The 25,645-nt window shown below is 44.1% G+C and overlaps 1 protein-coding gene across 1 annotated transcript in view; it reads left to right on the plus strand.

The window, feature by feature from the left end:
- LOC139275249 (peroxidasin homolog) overlaps window positions 1–25,645 on the plus strand; it is an 813,818-nt gene that overhangs the window by 495,519 nt on the left and 292,654 nt on the right. The window contains exons 5-7 of the mRNA XM_070892453.1: window positions 2,113–2,184; window positions 5,211–5,282; window positions 16,582–16,751. Of these exons, the coding sequence (XP_070748554.1) occupies window positions 2,113–2,184; window positions 5,211–5,282; window positions 16,582–16,751 (314 nt within the window). The remainder of the gene's footprint in view (window positions 1–2,112; window positions 2,185–5,210; window positions 5,283–16,581; window positions 16,752–25,645) is intronic.

Here is a 25,645-nt window from a genome sequence, read left to right on the forward strand (position 1 = left end):
TTCCCGGAGGTCCTGCCAAATTTAATGGCTGATTCTGTTTTTTAAAAAATGTTTTGTTTCTCGGCTGCACCCAGCCAGGTCGAAGGCTGTCTGGAGGTCGGACGGATAGGCATGCGGTTCCAAGCTGCAGCCAGAGATCTGTCATTGGCAAGGGGATGAGTGATCGGATTGGGGGGTGGAGCTCAGATCTCGATGAGATCGCAGGCAAGGGGGAGTCGGACACTTGGGGGCGTGCGGGCCAGTTTACAGATTTGCTTTTGGGCCAGGGGAACTCTCCTGCTCCTCCTGGCCCACAGGCAGTACTGTAAAGGCACTTACTTGTTCCATATGGACCTTCGTGAGACCTGGGAAACCAGTTTATGTTTCCTCTCCTCATTTTTTCTATCAAAATGTATCACTTCACACTTTACTGCATAACATTTTAGCTGCCACGTGTCTGCCCATTCCACCAGCCTGTCTATGTCCTCTTGAAGTCTATTACTATCCTCCTCATTGTTAACTATACTTCCAAGTTTTGTGTCATCTGCAAATTTTGAAATTGTGCGGTGTACACCCACATCCAAATCATAAATATATATCAAGAAAAGCAGTGGTCCTAGGACTGACCCAGGGGAACACCACTGTCTGGCAAACAACCGTTTACCACTACTCTCTCTGAAAGATTATCAGTTTCATAGTTTTCTTACATGTCATATCGATAAATTCTGTAATTTTACATGTTAAAGTGTATATCTATGTTATGAAGTATACGTAATATTTATGAATATTATCAGGTGAGTATATGAGTACAATAAAGCATCTTAATGGGAACACCTTAGTGGCAAGCAAACTATATTCCCTATTCCAATTATTCTTATAAACAAACAAATTAGAGTGTCTAATGCAAAATTGGCCATCTTAAGCAAATTCCTATTGGCAGGGTGTCCATTAATTGGCATGTGCTATGTAGACTGGCTATGATTGAATTTTATGGCAGTCACACGTTATTTAATACTGATTGGACAGGAGAGGGAAAGCACAGAACATGCTTCCTTGAACAACTTAAGATGATCAAGCATGTTATTCTAGAATTAATTATTGCGACAAAGTTAAATTAACCAAAGCTTCATTAGATTTTCTTTTGCTATGTGCTTTATTCCCTCTTCTGTTTACTAATACTGTAAATTGGGAGGTTTTCTTCTAGTTCATAATATTTTGTGTTCTGGTTAGCAGGTTAACTAACCATGGAAGCACATTAGAGGTCAGTCATGGAATGATGTATCGGTGATTTGGGCACATGTTTGATCCTGACTCTGAAACTGAAAAGAATACCAGATGTAACAACTGAAATCATTAATTGCAAGAGTTGCTTCATTTTTCTGTTATGACAGAATTCCACTCACTAATTTCCATCTGACAGGATCCCACACCAGGAATGTAGTTTTGGGTATTACAAGTATCTGAAATTGGAACAGAAAATCAGAACTCATAAGCAACACTGAGCAAATGGTTATGTAATCTTTAAATCTTGGATAAAAAACAGTATCTGGCAATTCCTGGAATGGAATCCTTTATCTACTTTGAAGTTTTCAGATTTTTTTTAATAACGTGTAAGAGGTTTGGCTGCACTGTGAGCAACTGGGATGCATTCATAGTGAGGGACAGCAATGGTGGCAACTAAAGAGAGGCCAGTGACATTCAATGTGCAGACAGCTTCCAATTGCTTTAGGTATCGGGAAATTACAAATTCGATTTCACATGTATGAAGTCAGCTTGTCAATGCTAATACAGAGCAGAAGGACTGACATTTAACTATTAATAGTCGTTTGTGGAATTCTGTCATCGCTCTAGAGGATCTAGAAAGAGCCCCAGCTGTTTGGATTGTTGAGTTTGTGCTCTGTGTAAAACAGCTTAAAAGATGTGCGGATACAGCAGAAAGCCCAATATGATAGAATTACTGCATAACGCATTGGTACTTGCATCAAGTATCTAATGTAACAATGTTAGTTGGACAGGAAACCCAATAGTAAGAGAAATCTCCAATTTACAGTAGTTTGGGTTGGTTTCTGAAAACAAACCACATCCCAGGCAGCAATTGCGAATACTAACTCTTAACGTGAATTCTTTCAACAGATACATTCACTTCAACCACATAGAGATACTAGAGCCAGAAACTTTTAGCGATCTTCCCAAACTAGAGAGATTGTAAGTGCTGCATGGTCTGCTGTTTAATCTGCTATCTGTGTGCTTTTGTCATTGAACTAATTGACCAGACTAATTGCTTTTTGCACTGGATTGATAACTAATATAGTCCACATATTCCTTAAACAATTAGATTTCAACCAGGCCTTTAACCAGTTTTAACAGTGTTAATCAATAGGCATTTTCATATTACAAACCCCAGGAGGGCAGTGCTCAAATGGAAACCTGTGAACTTTGTGCATCACTCTCCCCTGTTTAGTTAAAAGTCATATTGCCCCTCAAACAGTAGACCCACTGGTCTAATTTTAAAAAGGAGGCCAATTCTTTGAGGATGCCCATGACTTTTGCAATTGTGTATGTGCAAACTTGGATACGTACATGTATTGTTATGCATGTGAATGCATGCATCAGAGATGACTCCTTCCTTTCTAAGATGGAGATGCCATGGGCCCATGAAAATGTATGTCTCTAATGCCATCGAGATTGCAGGGAGTGATGTTAGTGGCAAGAGAACCACTGTGAATGTTACCCTATTGATGTAAAAGTACAAAAGTTGGCATCTAATTTCATCTCAAAATGTTCTGTTTTTAGAGATTTCTTTTGTCAAAATCTGATTTATTTTATTTCTGTTTCTAATGTTTAAAACTTTCCAGTTAAGGTTACAGAATACCTGCTTGTGTCTTGAAAAGTGCTCGAGAAACAGTAATAAAAGAAAATAATCTGAAATCTACCTGAACACAATTAACCTTTTCAGACAAAAATAATTGAGATTAGAATTATTCATAACTTCAAAAAAGGACAGTTTGTGTTTGGAATAATATTTACATACAACTGAAATAATATTTAACAGTAATACATTTTTTCAAAGTTAGAAATCAGGCACTAGGTATAGTTTAATTAATCATGCAAAATTCCTCACTGGGGTTTTCAGCATCAATGGCCATGGGGGAGTAAATGGACTGTAATTGCAGATTAAGTTTGAAGGACATGACATTTTGCCTTCAAGTTCAATTTATCAATTTCACACAAGTTCATGTTTCCTTTCAGTAACATTTTTTCTGAAATTTTAGCACAAATATTTTGCAGAACATTAAAAAGTGCCTTCATTGATTGTAAACATAACTAAATGCATTAAAGATAAACCAGGGTATCTAACCAGAGCTATTTGTAACTTGTATGAGTATCTGGATTGCTGGTCACAACCGAGGATGCACCTCAGAGGACTATGTAACAAATAAAACATACTACCGATGGTACATTACAGAGATTCTCCATCATGCATTAAGGCGATCTGTGAGACTTTCTTGCTTGAGAATGAACTCCCATAATGGACTTATATAGGAAATAAAATGTAATTTCACTGCTGCTTGACTTGCTTGACACAGTTGCATGAACCAGCAATCTGTTTGATTCTTCACAAATGATTTTCTATAAAATGGTCTAACATTCAACTTCTACATATGCTCAGTAGAATAATGGACAGTTACATCTCAGATGGTGATATCTGGTTATTTGTTGAAACCTAGTTGCTCCTCACTTACACAGGGGGCACGGGTATGGTATTGTTTGTGTTTAAGTACAAAAATATAATGAGAAAACACAATAAAATTATGTTCCCTAAAGTACAAAGACCACATGGATAACTTGAATGCAAAATTGAGCAGTTTGTGCATTTATTGCACAATTTACACTGTAGATATGTCCATAATGAAATGCATCCAAACATTAGTGTTAAAATAGAAGGTGCTAAAGGTGACATGAAGGCTACACCTCAACCATTTTTTAATTTATGTGACCAAGTCTTCTCCTGATATTTAAGGAACAAAATTCTAAATTCTAAAGTAATAGATTCATGTTGCCCTGGCAAGCTGTATTATTGGAAAAATAAAGATTATTTGCTCTGAAAACATCACATAGTCAGCTTGTTAGTTGAATAATCAAAAAGCTAATCATACTGCAGTACTTCAACAATTGTTATTTTGTATTTGTAAGCTTAGTTTTAGCAAAGTAATATAAGCAAAAATAATCAAAAGGACTAAATACAGTCAATGTTGTAAATGCATCAAATGCATCATTGCAACCTCAGTCTCTTCCACACATAATTATAGTGAAAGATTTGAGATACTTTGCCATTGCTGTATTGCACCTTTAATAAACATCTCTGAAACCCCAAGCTATAACTCTCACACCCTCAACGATATCCAAATAACCAGTCAGAGACTCATAAAACACAGCAGCTCAATTACTGGCCACTAACCAGCTTATTTAGTACCTTATCACATGTCTCAGAAATATTCCAAATTGTTTTACAAATAATGAATTAATTTGAAGTGCAGTCACTGCTGTTATGGAAGTAAATGGGTCAGCCATTTTATGCAGAGTGATGCCCACATATAACAATCCGTTCCATTTTTGTTTGTGTTGCCAAGGACACTAGGGGAATTTCTGCTTTTCTTTGAATAGGCCATAGGATTTTTAATATTCATCAGAACAGGTAAATAGGAACTTGGTTAACATCTCATTCAAAGTATAACAACTCAGACAGTGAGGCACGCCCTGAATATTCCACACTAAAATGCTACCGAGATCATGTGCTCAAGTCCTGGAGTGGAACTTGAACCCACAATTTTTGAGGCAAGGGTGTTAACAACTGAATAAAGCTGACACTTGATCAGAGAACGGTAGATTAGACAGCACACACTGGATTGATATATCAGAAGGCGCACACTACAGTGTTGGAAATACTTGATGCATCAAGATTGTCAGATTAGACTGTGTAATCAAGGCCCACAGGAATCAATGTTGCCACTAAATCCCCAGACAGCTAAAAGATAAGATGAAACTAACAAGCCTCTTTTCAGACAGACAATTCCAATTAGACAGCGTATTTTTATGAGTTTAAAGAAAACTAAGTATAAATAGTAAGTCATGCAGATATTATACAGAAATATAATTATCAAGCATATTGCACAAGGAAAATTAAAAAAATTGATTCCTTTTGTTATTAACTTGTCTTGTTCATTTCTCAGATTCTTACACAATAATAAAGTATCAAGAATTCCTGCCGGAACTTTCTCTCATCTGAGTTCACTAAAAAGACTGTAAGTGCTCAGAACGATAGCTATTTTTTACAACATTATTTGACCTGGCTTAGTGCGCTATTTTCGTAATGTACCTATTATTTGAGCCACATATCCTGTGACGTGCTTTAAGATGTTATTATCATTATATAGGAAACCACTGGTTTACTGGATTTACCAGCAGTATGCTTACATTATATTAAAATGGATCAGATTTTGCTGTAGCAGGGTGTCTAACAGTGTCTGCTGTTAGCTAAACTTGTCCCTGCATCCTTCAGCTAAAAAAAATGTTAACCCACAAAGTTGCTCAAAATGTGAGCTGATAATTTTGCAGCAAGTGAAACAGGGCATCTGAGACCCAAGTGAACTGGACAACCAACAAGGTATCTCCTTAACCAATCTGGGAAACAAAGACAGGAAGGACTGAATTAAAGGAGCTGAATTCAATGTCAAATCAGATACAGAAAGAGGTAGAAAGACAGTTTGGATTAAGAGAAAAAAAAGACAGAAAGGAAAAGTAAGAAAAAAATGTTAAATTTTAAATTTAAAATTTTTTTTTAGAGCTTCCGCGAAAAATTACAAACCTGAAGGAATGAGACACCACACTAGTAATAGTTAATTTTCAGTGCCGGAGAGGTTGATTGGAAATAATTAACACTTACCATATTGTTAAGCTATTAATTACTAGCCCTAAATATTTGCGGCAGGTTTAGTTCATATCTACCTTGCAAATACAGCAACTTCTAATGTATGTCAATGGTGAGCCAAACAGCAAAAGGCCTTTTTCGAAAACTAACAGTGGAGTGGCGCAACTTTGAATATTCACATTTACCTGCACACCTGCTCCTTGCCTGAAGTTGCTGCACCATTTACACATTAGTAAGGATGAGTGCCATTAGTCTCACTGTTATTTTGACAGCAAATTCTGGACCATTACATTTCAAGTAAGACAACCATAGTATATCAGCAGCCTTTTAAGATATTATGTTGAACAAATAGGATTATGTAGAATCTATGGGGGTAAATTTCAGGCCGCGTTCAGAACGGCGCACCTCCGAGAGGCACGCCTGTTTTGTGGGATAAAAAGGGCGCCTAATACTTGCGGTGGGATTCTCCGCTCCGAATCGGACCCGTTCCAGGTCGGCGCGGCGTGAAAGTATCTGTGGGGGGCGGGGCCAAAGCGTGGCAACGATTCTCTGCCAGCAGGGGGGCGGGGCCAGCTCACAGAAGCCGATGTCGTGCCGGCAGCCCTGCGCATGCGCACTGGAGCATGCGCGCATGCGCAGTATAATACAAACATTGGCACTTGGCCATTTTTAAAAGTAAATCAGGAAAAGTGCTGTTTTGTTTTGTGGAGCTGTGGAAAGGCTTGTGAGTGAATTTTGCTGATTTTTTGTGGCTGAAGGAGTGCTTTTAGCAGCACGGTTGAAGAAATCACCTGCTGAAATCAGTGAGTGTTGCTTTTTGCTGCTAAACTTCCAGAACAAGTGCTGCATAGATGCATGAAAAATAAGGACTGTGTGTTTTGAAAAATCAGAGTGTCAATTGAATGCAGCAATGGGACAACGTCCACCAAGAACAAATAATTTCTTGCATAAGGAAGTGGAGACATTAGTTAACGTCATTGAGCAGAGATGGCAGGAGCTGGATACCAGCAACAGAGGTCGCATAAAAGTGTCACCTAAAGAAATGAAGAAACGCTGGAACCAAGTTGCAGAAGATTACTGCGCAGTGGTGCAGACCATGAGATCTGGAAGCCAGTGTAAATAGAAATGGCACGACCTTGGTCAAGTAGCTAGTGTAAGTAATATTTTCACTTTACAATGGAATCATAATTGTAAATGTGATTATCTGTATATGTCCCACCCAGACGAAAGACACATTTTGTAAAAAATTATATTTTAATTTTTGCAGAAGAAATTGACCCACAACAAAAGGGAAACAACTCGAACAGGAGGAGGCCCACCAATCTGCACCCACTGACACCCTTGGAACAGAGGGTAACTGCTATGATGAGTCGTACATGGAGAAAAGCAATCAGTACACCAAAAGCTGGGCCCACACGCGAGGGAGAGGGTAAGTCCTGAAAATGCATCGTGGCCCTTCAAATCAACCTGCTGCCTGGCCTGCTATGTGTGAGAGTACTCATGCCACCCATCCTGCCCTCTCCTCTGCTGCTAAACATTTGATTGTTCTGATATATCTTGCAGAAGATGATGATGCCAATCCTGAAGATCCTGAAGATCCAGAAGAACCAGATGCGGACGATCCAGACCAAGGTTGGCTGCAGGTGATGACTGAACTGTCTTCAGGGGAGACCTTCCAACTTAATATGTATAAGCCCACATTAGCGGACATCAGAGTTTCAATCCCTTGCATAGGTTCTGGTTCCACCTTCCATGGTTTTGGTTCCGATGTTGCGGGTCCCAGTGGTGCTGCTGGTGTAATGCAGCAGTTTACAGCCACTGCCCCACTGTCCCAGCCTGAGCCTCCCACTTGCATAGGTTCTGGTTCCACCTTCCATGGTTTTGATTCTGACTTGCGGGTCCCAGTGGTGCTGCTGATGTAATGCAGCAGTTTACACCCACTGCCCCACCATCCCAGCCCACGGCTCCCACTCGAGTGGTGCGGGATGCAAGACCCAGGGCCGTACCATCCCAGCCTGCGCCTCCCAGTGGAGTGGTGCCACGAGGCAGACCCAGGCAGAGGAGAAGGAGATTGGAAACACGCTCTCCTGAGATGCAGTGTGCAACAGATGCGGCTCAGGTTGTGGCATTGGGTGTGGAGACCAATGATCTTACCCGATCACTCGTGGGCAGCGTCAGTGCAATAGGTGAAGAGATAACGGTACTGATGGGAGAAATAGCAGTAATGACACGAGAAATGAGGGAGGGAATGTCCAAGGGAGTGCAAGTGACAGCACAGGCCATCAGAAAGGGCCTGGGTGAGGGAAATGCTGCAATAAGGGCACACATCCCGGCCAATCAAATTGCATCCCCATGAAGAAGTGAACATTCACCAAGATATGGATGAGAGATGGTTGCAGCCTTTCTTTGCTGCTTTTGTTCTTGTTCTTGATGTAACTGTAGTAACATTTTTCAAATTGAAATTGTTTTGTAAGTTTTGTAACTTTACAACTTATAAGTGATCTTAGGGTTTTTAAGTGATCTTATAGTGTAAATTCTCTCACATTTTGTAACTTATTTAATTTTGCACCTAAAAAGTGATCTTGAAGTCAAAGTAATCTTAGGAGTGTAAGATTTTTCACATTGAAATTGTTTTGTAACTTTTGTAACTTTACAACTTTATAAGTGATCTCAAAGTTTTTAAGTGATCTTAAAGAGTCATATTAAAAAGTAAAGTTTGATGCAACAAATATTTTATTACACTAACATTAACTTTTCAATAAAATATTTTTTCATTAAAACTGAATCATGGTCCATTAACACAACACAACAAAGGAACAACTCCAAAGAATAAACATGTCCATGTGCAACAGTTGTCGCAGAGCCCACAGGTATCAGTAAGTGAAGCGTTCACAGATGAGCTGCTGGCGCAGGGCTTGAGCAATCGTTAAAGGAGCACGATGAATGGCCCTCCTCCGACCTCGTGCTCCGGCATCAGGCTCTTGCATGCTTTCCTGATCGTCGTCATTATCCTCATCCTGCTCTTCCAAATTACTATCAGTAGGCACTTGCCCCTCATGTGGGTCTTCTGATTCCACTACCAGCTCCTGCTGCCTCATGATGGCTAAGTTATGCAGCATGCAGCACACAACAGTGAACTGACCGACAATCTTAGGAGTATTGCAAGTGGCCTCTGGAATGGTCCGGGCATCGGAAATGCTGTTTTAAGATTCCAATGGTCCTCTCTATGATGTTGCATGTCACAATGTGCGCCATGTTGTATTGATGGTCAGCTTCCATCCGTGTTACGCATAGGGGCGTCATGAGCCAGGTGGCCAGGTCATACCCTTTGTCTCCCAGTAGTCGGCTCTGCCCTTCTGGCTGCTGCTCAAACATGACAGATATAACGCTGTCGCGTAGGATGAACGCATTATGGGTGCTGCCAGTATATCTCGCATCGACTGACATGATGGGCTTCTTTTTGTCACACACGAGCTGCACATTAATGGAGTGGAAACCTTTTCTATTCCTGTAATCCTCCACAGGTGCTCGCAAGGCGATGTGGGTACAATCAATGCAGCCCTGTACCTTTGAGAAGCCAGCAATCCTGGAGAAGCCCACAGCCCTGTCATGCATTGCTTGGCCGGTCTTTGGGAACTTGATGAAGTCATTCCTCCACGCATATAGTGCAGCTGTGACCTGGTAAACACAGGCATGTATTGCACGTTGAGAGATGGTGCACACATCTCAAGTTGTAGCTTGAAACGATCCCGAGGCATAGAAGGAAAGTGCAGCTGTTGTTACCTTCACTTCAACAGACAAGGCATTCGGCGTTCTGCTTCTGGGCTGCAAATCTACTCTCAGCATATCACAGATCTCAACGGCATCTTCTCTGCGGAAATGCAGCCTTTTGACACAATCAGTCTCACTCATGTATAGGTACGAACGCCTGGCTCAATGTTGCCGACGTGGGTAAGGTCTCCTGCCCATCAGCCTACGGGCTATGACGTTCCTAGTGTGGTGAGCTCTAATCAATTCTCTCCTATGCAGTGAATTGATGGAGAACTATTGCATAATCCGTGGTGTTGATAATGCAGCACCCATACTTGAAGTACAAATTAAACTGTTAAACTTGCTGGCTGGCTGGCTGGCTTGCTGGCTCTCCCTCCCACTGCTTTGGACGCCTCCCTTGTCCCCTGGCCGAACGGCCTGTCTGAATCTTCGCAGCTCGGAAGGCTGCTGCCGCCGTCGCTGTGGGTGGCCTGACGCCTCCCGCCCCTGTCCCCTGGTCGAACGGCCTGTCTGAATCTTCGCAGCTGCTGCTGCTGCTGCTGCTTCAGACAGGTAGGAAAATTAAATGTATTTTTTATTTGTTTTATTTATCATTTATTATTCAGGATGGCTCTTTATCTGTAGAAGTGAAACTGTTACATGCTTGTAAAATTCAATTACTTCCCTTCCGCGCCCCTCCCCACCGGCTATCTCTCGTTCCCTACGTCTAATTTATAGAGTGTAGGCAAGGTTTTTCTGAGCGTACAAAAATCTACACTTACTCCATTCTAAGTTAGTTTGGAGTAAGTTTTCGCTGCCTAAACTTGCAAAACAGGCGTAAGTGGCTGGACACGCTCCCTTTTGAAAAAAAAAATCTGTTCTTCAATGAAACTATTCTAAGTCACTAGAACTGGAGCAAACTAAATGCCGAGAATTGCAATTTCTAAGATGCTCCATTCTAAACTAGTTGCTCCAAAAAAATAGGAGCAACTTAGGCTGAAACTTGAGCCTTGTGACACAGAAACAGACCTTTCAACCCAACAGGTCTATGCTGGTGTTTATACTCCACACAAGCCTCCTCCCAGACTTGCTATTCCACTAGCTGCAATTGGTTCTCTCAACATGTTAATCATTTACATGCCAAGATCTGTCTTCTTTCAAAGAATACAGTTCTTTGAAAGAGTAAATCTGCTATACGTAGTGAATTTAACTTAATTTCTTTTGCTCTTTTTGTTTTTCTTCGTTTCCTTACCCTATAGGTAAAGCTTTGGAAACATCATGTAAGGATAGTTTTTTGTATTTGTGATAAGATGGGATTCAGCTCTTTGCTGATGGTTTAACACGTTAACAAGTTGCTGAATGTGCTGACCAGAAAGGTCCTAGGTGTGATCCATGCACTGTGCTGAGTTAGCTAACCTCAATGAGGCAGTGGTAGGGGACCTCAAATTGACCTCAATGCCCCAGGGTTAGGGGAGCAGAAAGTTGTCCAGAGTTACCACTCCTAATCCTTATACAGTGACCTCTGTTTGAGTGCATATTTTATGAATGTAAGTTTTATGAAAGGGGAATCATGTTTGACAACTTTGCTTGAGTTCTTTGAGGATGTAACGAGCAGGGTGGATAAACAGGAACCAGTAGATATTGTGTATTTGGATTTCCAGAAGGCATTCGATAAGGTGCCACATAAAAGGTTACTGCACAAGATAAAAGTTCACGGGGTTGGGGGTAATATATTATCATGGATAGAGGATTGCCTAACTAATAGGAAACAGAGAGTTGGGATAAATGGGTAATTTTCAGGTTGGCAAACAGTAACTAGTGGGGTGCCGCAGGGATCAATGCTGGGACCCCAACTTTTTACAATCTATATTAATGACTTGGATGAAGGGACCAAGTGTAATGTACCCAAATTTGCTGATGATACAAAGATAGGTGGGAAAGCAAGTTGTGAGGAGGACACAAAGAATCTGCAACGGGATATAGACAGGCCAAGCGAGTGGGCAAACATTTGCCAGATGGAGTATAATGTGGGAAAGTGTGAGGTTATCCACTTTGGTAGGAAAAATAAAAAAGCAAATTATTATTTAAATTGGGAGAGATTACAAAATGCTGAGGCACAGAGGAATCTGGGGGCCCTTGTACATGAAACACAAAAAGTTAGTATGCAGGTGCAGCAAGTAATCAGGAAGGCAAATAGAATGTTGGCCTTTATTTCAAGGGAGATGGTGTATAAAAGCAGAGTCCTGCTACAACTGTATAGGGCGTTGGTGAAATCACACCTAGAGTACTGCATACAGTTTTGGTCTGCTTATTTAAAGAGGGATATACTTGCATTGGAGGCAGTTCAGAGAAGGTTTACAAAGTTGGTTTCTGAGATAAGAGGATTGTCTTATAAAGAAAGGTTGAGCAGGTTGGACCTATACTCATTGGAGTTTAGAAGAATGAGAGGTGACGTTATTGAAATGTATAAGATAATGAAGGGGCTTGACAAGGTAGATGCAGAGAGGATGTTTCCCCTCGTGGGGGAATCTAGAATTAGGGGGCATAGTTTCAGAATAAGAGGTCGCCCATTTAAAATGGAAATGAGGAGGAATTTCTTCTCTACCCCAGTGAGCTGTGGAGGCTGGGTCATTGAATATATTTAAGGTGGAGATAGACAGATTCTTGAATGATAAGAGAGTTATGGGGAGCAGGCAAGGAAGTGGAGTTAAGGCCAAGATCAGATCAGCCATGATCTTATTGAATGATGGTGCAGGCTCGAGGGGTCAAGTGGTGTATTCCTGCTCCTATTTCTTATGTTCTTATGTTATCAGGTGAGGCCAGGATTGGGTTTGGTTGTGATAACACTAAGATAAATAGCCTGAAGCTACTTACTGTCTATACTCACACAAGAATGGCCACTTTGGTGAGGTACTATATAATTACTGATTCCCATGGATCTTTTGGAGAGGAGGAAGAAAAGGGACAATATTGTTAGAAAAATGAAAAAGTGTATGGCCCAGAAATTGTGATTGGAGGCTTCCCGCGGGCGGATGCCTCCGACCTCAGAAATTTCTACTAAAGTACTTGGTGGCCCGGGAGGTTTGGAGACTTGCAGTCTTGGGCCTCTACATGAAGACCTGGATAGAGGCACTTATATCCCAGGAGTGTATGGCTAGATTTTCCACTTTCTTTGCATGCTTAACACCCACGTAACGTCCATTTTACCACAGGGAGTACTTGTGCATGAAAATGGAGTTGAGACCAAGATCAGATCAGCCATGATCTTATTGAATGGTGGAGCAGGCTTGAGGGGTCGTATGGCCTTACTCCTGCTCCTATTTCTTATGTTCTTATGTTTTTATGTTCTTATAATGCCCATATATCGCCCATTTAACCACAAAATGGAAACTGACGGGCATTTTTCAGAAACTTGTCGCCGAGCATTACTTTCCCCATGTGCATAACACTGGGAAAAAATAATACTGCCCGCCCACTATTTTTGGGCGGAATCATCAGAATGGGCGAAATCAATGCCCATAATATCGGCCAGCGTTAGTTTCCGCATGGAATTAACGCCGAGAATCAATAATACCGACCGCCCACTTTTTTTTGTCGTAAAGATCACATTTGCCGAAACTAGCGGCCATGAGATCGCCCAGCATCACTTTCACCACCTCGCACACAAATCACCCACAATATCGCTCACCCAAAAAACCGCCCGGAAAAAATGGAACTAACCGGAACTAATCACAGCATTATGGATGCTATGTTCTAGATCACATGTCGCATCCTTTAAAAGGCTGCTGTGCTTTAACTTCGGTGGAGGTTGGATGTACTCTGCTGGTCTTTTGAGGTGATGTGAACATCTGTACAAACATCGTGACCATATTGCGACTGATTGGAATTTAATAGGTGTCTTCATTGGGATATTCATTCTTTGTGGCCAATCGGTGGAAAACAGAGAGCTATTGCAATGGGGCCTGTCCTTTCTCACCCTCTCTTGATGACCAAATACATGATACAGACTCGAGATGGCTGAAGATACGCTCCACAGCATGATATGCCCAATATAAGACGTGCCAGACTGATGAGGAGGACTAGACGTTACAACCTCCGCAAGTACAGGGACAAGCAATCTTACCTCGACTTGCCCGACACCACCTGCCTTCGGAGTCTGCGCTTCCACAAAGAGGTTATCATAAGGGGAGATCTGCAGCCTGCCAGCACCATCAGTACTGCACTGTTCATCGAGGTCAAAGTCACCACGGTACTGTCGTTCTATGCGCCAGGTTCTTTTCAGGCCTCAGCTGGCGACATTTGCAGACTTTCTCAGCATGCCACACATTGCTGCATTAGACAGGTCACTGAAGCCCTGTATGCATGCAGGAGGGACTTGATCAGCTTCCCTATGACCAGGGAGGCACAGACTAAGAGGGCTCTAGGATTCTCCAGAATTGCAGACTTCCCCAAGTTGCAGGGAACAATAGGCTGTACGCACATTGCGGTGCGGGCACCTTTTCAGAATACAGAGGTTTTCAGGAACCGCAAGGGATTCCACTCCCTGAATGTCCAACTCATTGTCGACCACCAGCAAATTATAATGGCAACGAATGCTAAATTTCCTGGCAGCATCCATGATGCTCACATCCTGTGTGAGAGCACTATATCTGACTTGTTTAACAATCAGCCACAAGGTCAATCCTGGATGCTTGGTGACAAAGGATATGGCCTTGCCGCCAGGCTGATGACCCCCCCACCCCCTGCGTGACACCTACACCGAAGCCGAGAGGCGATATAACGAGAACCACAGAGCCATTTGCAATATCGTGGAGAAAACCATTGGAGTGCTTCAGCAGCGCTTTAGATGCCTGGACCACTCAGGAGGTGACCTCCAATACCACCCTGAGCAGGTATCTCAATTCGTGGTGATGTGCTCCATGCTGCACAACTTGGCTATCAGGAGGGGACAAGAATTGCCTGAATAGTCTGACAGTCCACCTCACCACAGAGAGGAAGAGGAGGACAAGGAGGCGGATGCTGACATCGGCCCAGACAATCAGGCTGATGCTGAAGCCACGCCCCTGCCCCCCTGTAGACCGCAGGAAAGGGCCCATGGTGGCATGATAGCTGCAAGACTCTTACGTCAGGATTTCATAAATGAGCGCTTTGCCTGAAAGAACGTTGGTGGTATTTACAAGGCTGACACACTGCTGGATGTGCAAGTCATACGTCAATGGTGTGCATCACCTTGATGACAATTAAAGTTTAAGTTGATTGAAGTTAAGTGTAATTATACCCTTTGGTGTTAAGGAATCACCAGCGTGTAACGGTGCAGCTATCTGAAATCTGAACCAATGCGCAACAAGGTTTTGTTAAATTAAAAACATTTAAACTGAACATTTGTCTGAAATCATCAGTATTTCTGTACAAACCAACCCTTCGCTCCCCTCCCCACCCCACCCCTAGCTTCTCCTCCATACCCCTACCACTTCCCCTTCCCCTCCTAACTCCAAGGCACCTGGCCGAGGATCTCCTCACGCGATGCTTCATTGGGGGGAGGCGGGGGGGGGGGGGTTTGTGCGGAGGATGACAGCTGAACCGCTGGACGGATACGGGAGAGGACGGTCCTGAGGTGGGAACGTGCTCCGAGCCAGAAGCAAGATGTTGCTCCTGGCTCTTGTGTCTTTGGCAATGGGGGTGCGGCACCTTGGTGTGCCGTGCTGCACTCCGGGACCACTGGGAACCCTCTGCCACCAGTGTTCCTGGCTACCAGCTCCAGAGCCTCCATGTTATATCTTATTTGTCGGACAAAAACTCGGTGCCAACGATGTTCTTGGTGCTTAGTAGGCTTTTTGTTACTGGTGAATCTCTCTCGTGCCTCGCACAACATCCAAACAAGCACACACCAAAGCCACACACACTTTCAGTCCCTCTCAGCTCCCTCTCTCTCTGTCTCCTCTTCTGCGCATGTCATGATGACCCTTGACCTCCAGAATCGCGGGAATCGAGCAATGCCATGACGTTGCTAAGGCCAGCGACACTTTACGGCAGAAGGTCAGAGAGATTTAACGCTGCCACCCATTTCATATCGCTCGCGGTAACTCCTAATTTCAAAAATGGAGACTAGGTGCTTTGAGAATGGGCAAGAAGTCGGCAATCTGAAAACCCATTTTTACCGCCCATGCCGGAAATAACGTCCATTTTTGGGCGATATGCACAAAAGTGTAAAATCTAGCACTATGGGTTTCGTGTGCATCAGTGGGATCAGGTGGGCCGGTCCAAACCATCAGAGTAGGGTTATTCCCATTCATACTTAATGATGAGTTCAGATATACAGAATCAACATAAGTATGAATGTGAATACTCCCAAAAAATCACAGAAACACTGAAAGTAACTTAAAAAAAAATAACATATTTCAAATTAATAAAAATTGAATTCAATAAATTATTTAAAACAAAAATGTAAGTTTTTGAAAAATAAATTTACATCCTTTAAAGGGCCTAAAGATAAAATTACCTTATTTAACAGAATTTTAAATGTTTAAATTATTTTCATAAATGTATTTTTCTGTACTTTAAAAGTCTTACGCTGATAAAAGCAGGCTTGCTTTTATCAGTCATAAGAATTTGAAGGACATTCACAAATAGCCCAACTTTCCGCCCGCGGAGGCCCTTTACTTTCGGATGCAGTGGATCTGTCAAGCGGATTCTTGACAGATCACAAGTTCCGGGTTTAGGCGCATGTGCTTCGCATACCTAAACCTGGAATTTGTGGGTCCCTACAGCCGCGTGCACTCCTTGTACTAACCCGCAGAGGTCGCAAATTCAGGGCCATTAAATTCAGTGCTAATTGCAGAATGGAAGCAATGATTTTGTTACAGAATGTTCTGCAAGATAAACAGAAGTATTCTAATTCTGTCCTTGTTTTTACATGGTTGCAGCCGTTTGGACTCCAATGGCCTGGTGTGTGATTGTCAGCTAATGTGGCTGGGAGAATTGCTGAAGTACTATGCCCAAAGCAGCAACACACAGGCTGCTGCAACATGCGAGTATCCCAGGAAATTACAAGGTAGATCAGTTGCCTCAGTAACAACGGAGGAATTTAACTGTGGTAAGTTTTATTAGCATTATAGGTCATCTCCATTACACATCAGTGTAAATTGCACCTTTGATTGGCCACAAAACTGCACATTAGAAGAAAGTGAATTAATAAGAAATAAAACTAAACTCATTCAAGTATTAATGATGTAATTACTTTGAATGGAAATGGTGTTAGTTTATAATTCTTAGGAAATTTCTTAGATTTTTTGAACTTCAATATTTTGAAATGTGAACTCTTCATCTCAATTAAACAATATCCTACACAACACTTTTTTTCTGATATTAGTGCAGGAACACTTGTGTTTGTATGGCGTACCTTTGTCCACTATTTTAATACGTCAATGCCAATATTAAAATAGTGACCAAAGGTCTGGTGATTGAATGTAAGCTAATATCCTATCCTTGTTACATAGTGTAATTCATCCTATTGATAGGGAAGAAATCTTGTGCTTGAGTTTCCATAAGACTAAGTACTTGGAAGGACCAAACACATTAGTTAATTACTATAATTTTAGATATTCATTTAAAAGGAACAGTTTTTGTTTGCTTATATGCTTTAATGGAATAGCTGTAATTTAAATAGACAATTTAAATAGAGTTGCTCTTTTAAGACACAGGATATTTTCCTTTTGTCAAAGTTATAATAATCCTATTTTTTCTGTAGATTTAAATAGGCATCAAGTAACATGCCAGCTGGATGTGATTTTCCTAGAGTTAATTGAGGGCTATTTTTGTTTACTGAATGGATTTACTATGCTACATTTTCAGAGCGATGCCAAGAAAGCAAAGAGTGATAAATCCAAATCGATGGCAATTGAATCAATACATTGTGTACCTTACTAAATTGTAATGGATTGGATTTTTTTTTGTGTATTTCTGAGTGTTGACGGATGTTTCTGCTTCACAGCAGCAACAGCAACTTTATACTCATTTATATGGGGCTTTTAATGTAAAAATATCCCAAGGCATTTCTTAGCGCCTTGCAGAAGGAGGACCTGAATACTGAGCTGGGGAGAGAGTTTAGGAGGGTTGACTAGAAAGCTTGTAGGAAAGGTAGGTTTTGTGAAGATTGCTAAAAGTGGAGAGAGAAGTGAGGAGGTGGGAGGGGTTTAGGAAGGGAATTCCAGAGAGCAGGAACTAAGTGACTGAAAGCTAGGCTACAGATGGTAGGACAAAGGGAGGGACGATGCACAGGAGACCAGAGTCAGAAGACGGAAAGGTGCGTGATGGAACATAAGTCTGGAAGACATTGCAAAAGTTAGCTGGAGGGATTTATAGCTGAGGGTTTAAAACTTAATTCAGTCACGGACAGGATTCTAGCAGCTATATTTCAGATAAACCGGAGTTTATAGTTTGTGGAAGATAATTCTATTTAATTAATAATTAGCTTTATGCATAAATGCATAAATAACCAAAAATGCAGAATTTTGAATTTCCAATAGTTTTCCCTTTGATTAAGCTTTGCATTGCAAACTTACTGATTGACTATAATATCATTGGAACATTGTTCAGTGATGTTGCACCAGTTATCTCCATACTTTTTTTTCCATTTGTTCATGCGGGTTGTTGCCTAGGCCAGCATTTATTGCCCTTCCCTAAGTGCCCCTGAGAAGGTGAGCCACCTTCTTGGGCTGCTGCAGTCGGTGTGCTGAAGGTACTCCCACAGTGCTGCTAGGAGGGCTTCCAGGACTTTGACCAAGTGACGATGAAGGAACGGCGATATATTTCTGTTAGGATGGTGCGTAAACTGGAGGGGAACTTGCAGGTGATGGTCTCCCATGTCCTGCTGCCATTATCCTTCTAGCTGGTAGAGGTCGCAGGTTTGGGAGGTGCTGCTGAAGAAGCCTTGGCGAGTTGCTGCAGTGCATCTTGTAGATGGTACACACTGCAGCCACAGTGCGCCGGTGGTGATGGGAGTGAAAGTTTAAGGTGGATAGGGTGCCAATCAAGCGGGCTGCTTTGTCCCAAATGGTGTCGAGTTTCTTGAGTGTTGTTGGAGCTGCACTCATCCAGGCAAGTGGCGAGTATTCCACTAAACTCCTGACTTGTGCCTTGTAGATGGTGGAAAGGCTTTGGGGAGTAAGGTTGTGACACTCGCCGCAGAATACGCAGACTCTGACCTGGTCTTATTGCCACAGTATTTATATGGCTGGTCAAGTTAAGTTTCTAGTCAATTGTTACACCCAGGACATTGATGGTGGAGGATTCAGCAATGGTCATGTCATTGAATGTCAGGGAGCAGTGGTTAGACTCTTGCTTGTTGGAGATAGTCATTGCCTGGCACCTTTTGTGGTGCGAATGTTACTTGCCACTTATCAGCCCAAGCCTGAATGTCGTCCAGGTCTTGCTGCATGTGGGCATGGACTGCTTCATTATCTGAGGAGTTGTGAATGGAATGGAACACTGTGCAATCATCACCGAACATCCCCACTTCTGACCTTATGATGGAGGGAAAGTTACTGATGGAGAAGCTGAAGATCATTGGACCTAGGACATTGCCCCGAAGAAATCCTGTCACGATGTCCTGGGGCTGAGATGATTGGCCTCCAACAACCACAACCATCTTCCTTTGTGCTAGGTATGACTCCAGCCAGTGGAGAGTTTTTCCCTTTATTCCCATTGACTTCAATTTTACTAGGGCTCCTTGATGCTACATTCAGGTCAAATGCTGCCTTGATGTCAAGGGCAGTCACTCTCACCTTAGCTTTGGAATTCAGCTCTTTTGTCCATGTTTGGACCAAGGCTGTAATGAGGTCTGGAGCCAAGTGGTCCTAGCGCAACCCAAACTGAGCATCAGTGAGAAGGCTGTTGGTGAGTAAATGCTGCTTGATAGCACTGTTGACGACATCGTTCATCACTTTGCTGATGATTGACAGTAGACTGATGGGGCAGAATTTGGCTGGATTGGATTTGTCCTGCTTTTTGTGGACAGAACATATCTGGGCAGTTTTCCACATCGTCGGATAGATGTCAGTGTTGTAGCTGTTCTAGAAGAGCTTGGCTAGTGGCGCGGCTAATTTTGGAGCATAAGTCTTCAGCACGACAGCCGGGATATTGTCGTGGTCCAAAGCCTTTGCTGTATCCAATGTGTTCAGCCGTTTCTTGATATCACATGGAGTGAATCGAATTGCCTGAAGACTGGCTTCTGTGATGGTGGGGACCTCAGGATTAGTCCGATATGGATCATCCACTCGGCACTTCTGGCTGAAGATGGTTGATTTCATTTAAATTGACCTTGGAGAATTGAAAGCATATATTCAACGTTTTGTATTTCAATATAATGATCAAACTGAGTACAAAATAGAATCTGCACCATAATTGATATGTATTATGAAAATTATTCATCCTGTTGTAACGAGGCAGAAACAAATTAATTTAAACAGGGACTGCAATTTAAATTCTTGTACTCACTGGGCTAGAAATTTGTCTCCTCAGCAGCACTCTGTAGTGCCATGAAATGGCGCTAAAATGACGGCCACTGATCTTTCGCCAGCTGCCGCCATTTATGTCCCTCCCTTTGTGCTGCCCGTAACTTGCAGCAGCCTGGAGAAAAACATGGTGGCGTGGTAACGACAATTGCCGTGCAATGTAACATCACCAATGCAAACCTCAACCCTCGTGCTGAATTCAGCGCTGGATCCTAAGCACGCTAAGTAAACCTAGTATGCAAGCAGGCTGACAGTGGCGATATCAGCACCTCTTAAAGGGACATGCACATCATTCAGGTAGGTTTGGATTTAAGCTTTTGGACTTTTTTTTTGATTTTATTGAATTAGTAACTTATTGTAATAGATGTTAAAAGTTTTTTAAATGTGTTGGGAGTACTGCTGGGCGCTTGCAATCCCTCCAATGGTAAAGGAAGGCCTCTGAGAAGATAGAAAATGCTGCAAATACTCAACAGGTCAGGCAAAATCCATGTAGAGAGAAACAGGGTTCATATCTCAGGTCGAGGTACTGCCTGACCAGCTGAGTATTTCCAGCATTTTATGCTGTCATTTCACATTTACAGCATTCGCTCACAGAGGGAAGAGAAAGCTGAAGAGGAGGAAGCCCAAGAGTAGGAAGCAGGTGTAAGCATGCAACCTAGCCACCTCTATGTGGCTGGATATCCTGTATGGAATCATCTGCCTGCAGTACCAGTGACCACAACCCCAATTCCCCTTTCAACATTTGTCCCACACCTTACCTTCCCTCTGTTACATGTGGTGAGGGGAGGGCGGGAAAGCAAGAAGTGCTTGTGAGAAGGAGGATAACGTTTGACAATACCAGTATCTTGTATCCTATCAGCCTTGCTGCTGGCCAAGGGCTCATCCAAGTCCCTGCCAAGAATAGCCTCCACCGTCTCCTCCAAGGAGGTGAAGTGAGGCTAGGAATGAGAGATGTGGCTTGTAATTGATACAGATTTTTGGTAGGTGAGTGATGGGAGGTCATGAAGCTTCTTTGGGCACTGTAGCCAAGTGGTGGGCATGACACTGCTGGCAGTGATGGTCCTACATCTTTCTCCTGGCCTCTGTGGGTAGAGGAGCTCTCTTGCAGTGTTGACAGTCATGTTTGTAACTACAATGTAACACCACTGTATTACTGTATACACTCAACTTAGATGCACATCTTGACCACAGGGGGTGAACTTGTGGGAGACACTCCTTACCTGATCACACAGATATATAAAGGGAGGTCCCACGCAGGGTCATCACTTCTGGAGTTCTGAATAAAGAGTTAAGGTCACAGAGTGGCCTTGTCCCTGGAATGTGCCTTGTGTGGTTTCATGCTGTAGAGTAACGACTTTACATTAGCAACGAGAAACGGGAATTCACGACCCACGAGAATGGCCACCGGCAGCACAGAGGAACTGTACTGTGTCGGGGAAGACTGGGCCGATTTTGTCGAGAGGCTTCAGCAAAGCTTCGTTACTAAAGACTGGCTGAAGGATGCAGCGGCCGACAAGCGACGGGCTCATCTCCTGACCAGCTGCGGGCCAATGACTTATGCGCTCATGAAGGACTTACTGGCACCCGAAAAGCCGTCAGTTTAATCGGGGAGCACCTCAAACCGGCGAGCAGCATACACATGGCTTGACGCAAATTCTACACCCACCGACGTCGTGAAGGACAGAGCATACCGGACTTTGTAGCGGACCTCCGGCGTTTGGCCAGCCTCTGTAAGTTCACAGACACCTGCAGGGGAGAGATGCTAAGGGACTTCTTTATTGAGGGTATCGGTCATGCGGGAATTTTTTGCAAGTTAATTGAGACCAAGGACTTGACATTGGAAGTGGCAGCGTTGTTAGCTCAAACTTTCATGGCGGGGGAGGAAGAGATGAAAATGATTTACGCGCGCAATTCTGCCTCTATCGCGGCGATGGATCAGGGAGTCAACATCATCAAGGCTACTCAGAGCCAAGCAGGCAGGCAGGGGCAGTCCGACATTTACCAGGCAGCAATAGACCCCAGAGCAGGACCTCAACAGAGACAATGGCAGGCTGAACGGACATTCACGCCATCACAGTGGACAATGCGGCCCAGGATGGGGCCACTGACACCTATTAATAGGGTACTTAAGAACAGTCAAAGAGACAGTCAGTGTGGAATTCCTGGCCATAGTCCCTTTGTCCCCAACAATGGAAACTTTAACTCATTCTGGAGGTGTGGGGGGCAACACTCAGCCAGATCTTGCAGATTCCAACAGTTTGTCTGCAGAAACTGCAATCTCAGTGGCCATTTAGCTCGAATGTGCAGAAAACCTGCAACCAGACTGATTTATGAGGCAGATGGACCAGAAGAGGGTTCTGTGATGTAGGATGACTTTTGGGGCAAATCGATGGACGCTGAGGTTCAGCAGGTCCATGTGCCGAATATTCACAGTTCATACACCAAAACACCACCAATGATGATGAGGGTTTTGTTGAACGGTGTCCGAGTATGCATGGAGCTGGACACTGGGGCTAGCCAGTCATTCATGGGCGTTCAGCAATTCAAGAAGCTATGGCCACGCAAAGCCAGTAGACTCAAATTAGAACGTATTGAGACACAATTATGGACTTACACCAAAGAAATCATTCCGGTGCTAGGCAGTGCAATGATGGTTGTCACACACAATGCGTTAGTGAACCGGCTGCCACTCTGGATTGTCCCGGGCAATGGTCCTGCACTGTTGGGGAGGAGCTGGTTAGCCGAGATGAACTGGAAATGGGGGGATGTTCACGCAATGTCGTCGGCGGAGAGAAGTTCGTGCTCACAAGTCCTACAACAATTCAAGTCACTATTTCAACCGGGCGTTCGAACTTTCAAAGGCACTAAAGTAGTGATACACATCACCCCGGATGCCAGGGCAGTGCACCACAAAGCCAGAGTGGTGCCCTATGTGATGCAGGAAAAAAATCGAGAGTGAATTGGACCAGCTGTTGAGAGAGGGCATCATCTCGCCTGTTGAATTCAGCGACTGGGCGAGCCCCATCGTTCTCGTTCTAAAAGCGGATGGCTCTGTCAGGATCTGTGGCGACTACAAGGCCACCATCAATCGGGTGTCCCTACAAGATTAATACCCGCTCCCAAGAGCGTAGGACCTCTTTGCCGCGCTGGCAGGCGGCAAACTGTTCACCAAGTTGGACCTCACTTCAGCCTATATGACCCAGGAGCTGGCCAATGAATCCAAACTACTGACCACCATCACCACGCACAAGGGACTGTTTGCGTATAACAAGTGCCCATTTGACATTCGATCAGCGGCTGCGATTTTTCAACGTAACATGGAAAGCCTGCTTAAATCCATTCCTGGAACGATCGTATTCCAGGACGACATCCTTATCACGGGTCGAGACACCGAGGAACACCTCCACAACCTGATGGAGGTGCTACACCGACTGGACCGGGTAGGCCTGCGACTCAAAAAGTCTAAATGCATGTTCTTAGCTCCTGAGGTTGAGTTCCTGGGCAGGAGGGTGGCTGCAGATGGTATTCAGCGCACCGAATCCAAAACAGAGGCGATTCGACGAGCACCCAGACCCTGCAACACATTGGAGCTACGTTCATTCCTGGGACTTTGAACTATTTCGGGAACTTTCTGCCGAACTCGAGCACGTTGTTGGAGCCGCTACACGTGCTCCTGCGTAAGGGTTATGATTGGTTTTTGGGGGTATGTCAGGAACGGGCTTTTAATCGGGCGCGAAACCTACTTTGTTCAAACAAGCTGTTGACCCTGTACGACCCCTGTAAATGTTTAGTTCTGACTTGTGATGCATCGTCCTATGGGGTTGGGTGTGTGTTGCAGCAGGGTAATGCTGAGGGTCAGCTGCAACCTGTGGCTTATGCCTCCAGGTCGCTCTCTCAAGCAGAACGGGGATATGGCATGGTCGAGAAGGAAGCGCTTGCATGTGTCTGTGGTGTAAAAAAAATGCATCAGTACCTCTTCGGTAGGAAGTTTGAATTAGAGACGGACCACAAGCCACTCACATCCCTGTTGTCAGACAGCAAGGCTGTCAATGCTAACGCATCAGCTCGCATACAGCGGTGGGCTCTCACGCTAGCTGCTTATGACTACTCCATCCGGCACCGGCCCGGCACTGAAAACTGCGCTGACGCGCTCAGCAGGCTCCCACTGGCCACCACTGAGGAGGCAGCGGAGCAAAGCGCTCCCCCTTCACAGCCCGCCAGATCAAAATCTGGACAAACAGATATCCCCACCTATCCTTGACTAAGAAATGTGTCCTGACAGGGGATTGGGCGCCCGCACATGGAGCATGCCCTGAGGAGGTCAGACCGTTCCACAGGCGGATGGATGAGCTCTCCTTCCAAGCCGAATGCCTACTATGGGGCAGCCGGGTAGTCATGCCCCAGAAGGGCAGGGAGGCATTCATCAGGGAACTTGACAGCGAGCACCCAGGCATTGTGCTGATGAAGGCCATTGCCCGGTCACACGTTTGGTGGCCTGGAATTGATTCAGACCTGGAACACTGTGTTCGCAGGTGCACGACCTGTGCCCAGCTGGGTAATGCCCCCAGGGAGACCCCGCTCAGCCCGTGGCCCTGGCCCACCAAGCCATGGTCACGCATTCACATTGACTATGCAGGCCCGTTCATGGGGAAGATGTTCCTCATTGTAGTAGATGCGTACTCGAAATGGATCGAGTGCATCATCCTGAATTCATGCACGTCATCCACCACCTTGGAAAGCCTACGTGCGATCTTTGCAACCCATGGCTTGCCGGATATCATGGTTAGTGATAATGGCCCGTGTTTCACGAGCTCTGAATTCCGGGAGTTTATGTCGGGCAATGGCATCAACCATGTCAGGATTGCGCCGTTCAAGCCGGCCTCCAATGGCCAGACGGAACGGGCAGTCCAAATCATTAAGCAATGCTCAGGATTCAAGGACCCTCCCTACAATGCCACCTATTGCGCCTTCTACTGGCCTATAGATCCCACCCGCACTCGCTCACGGGGGTCCCGCCCACAGAGCTACTCATGAAACGGACACTCAAAACTCGGTTGTCTCTCATCCACCCAGTCCTGACCGACATAGTTGAGGGCAAACGCAAGTCACAAAACGAGTACCATGACCGTAATTCAAGGGGGAGAAATATAGAAATAAATGATCCTGTATTTGTCCTCAATCACGCCATGGGGCCCAAATGGCTTGAGGGTACTGTAATTGGCAAAGAGGGGAATAGGGTCATCGTGGTAAAACTCAACAATGGTCAGATATGCCGCAAGCATCTGGACCAAGTAAAGAAAAGGTTCAGCATGGGCACGGAGGAACCTGAAGAAGACCATGAGATGGAGCTCACACTACCGCCAGTGAACGTGCAACAAGAGCAATCAGAAGAATGCACAGTCCCTGCAGTCAGCCCGGACAGGCCGGAATCACCACAGGTGACAGACACTCACGTCAGTGTCCAACAACCAGAGCC

The sequence above is a fragment of the Pristiophorus japonicus genome, chromosome 1 (assembly GCF_044704955.1).
Source record: "Pristiophorus japonicus isolate sPriJap1 chromosome 1, sPriJap1.hap1, whole genome shotgun sequence".
NCBI classification, from domain to species: Eukaryota; Metazoa; Chordata; class Chondrichthyes; family Pristiophoridae; genus Pristiophorus; species Pristiophorus japonicus.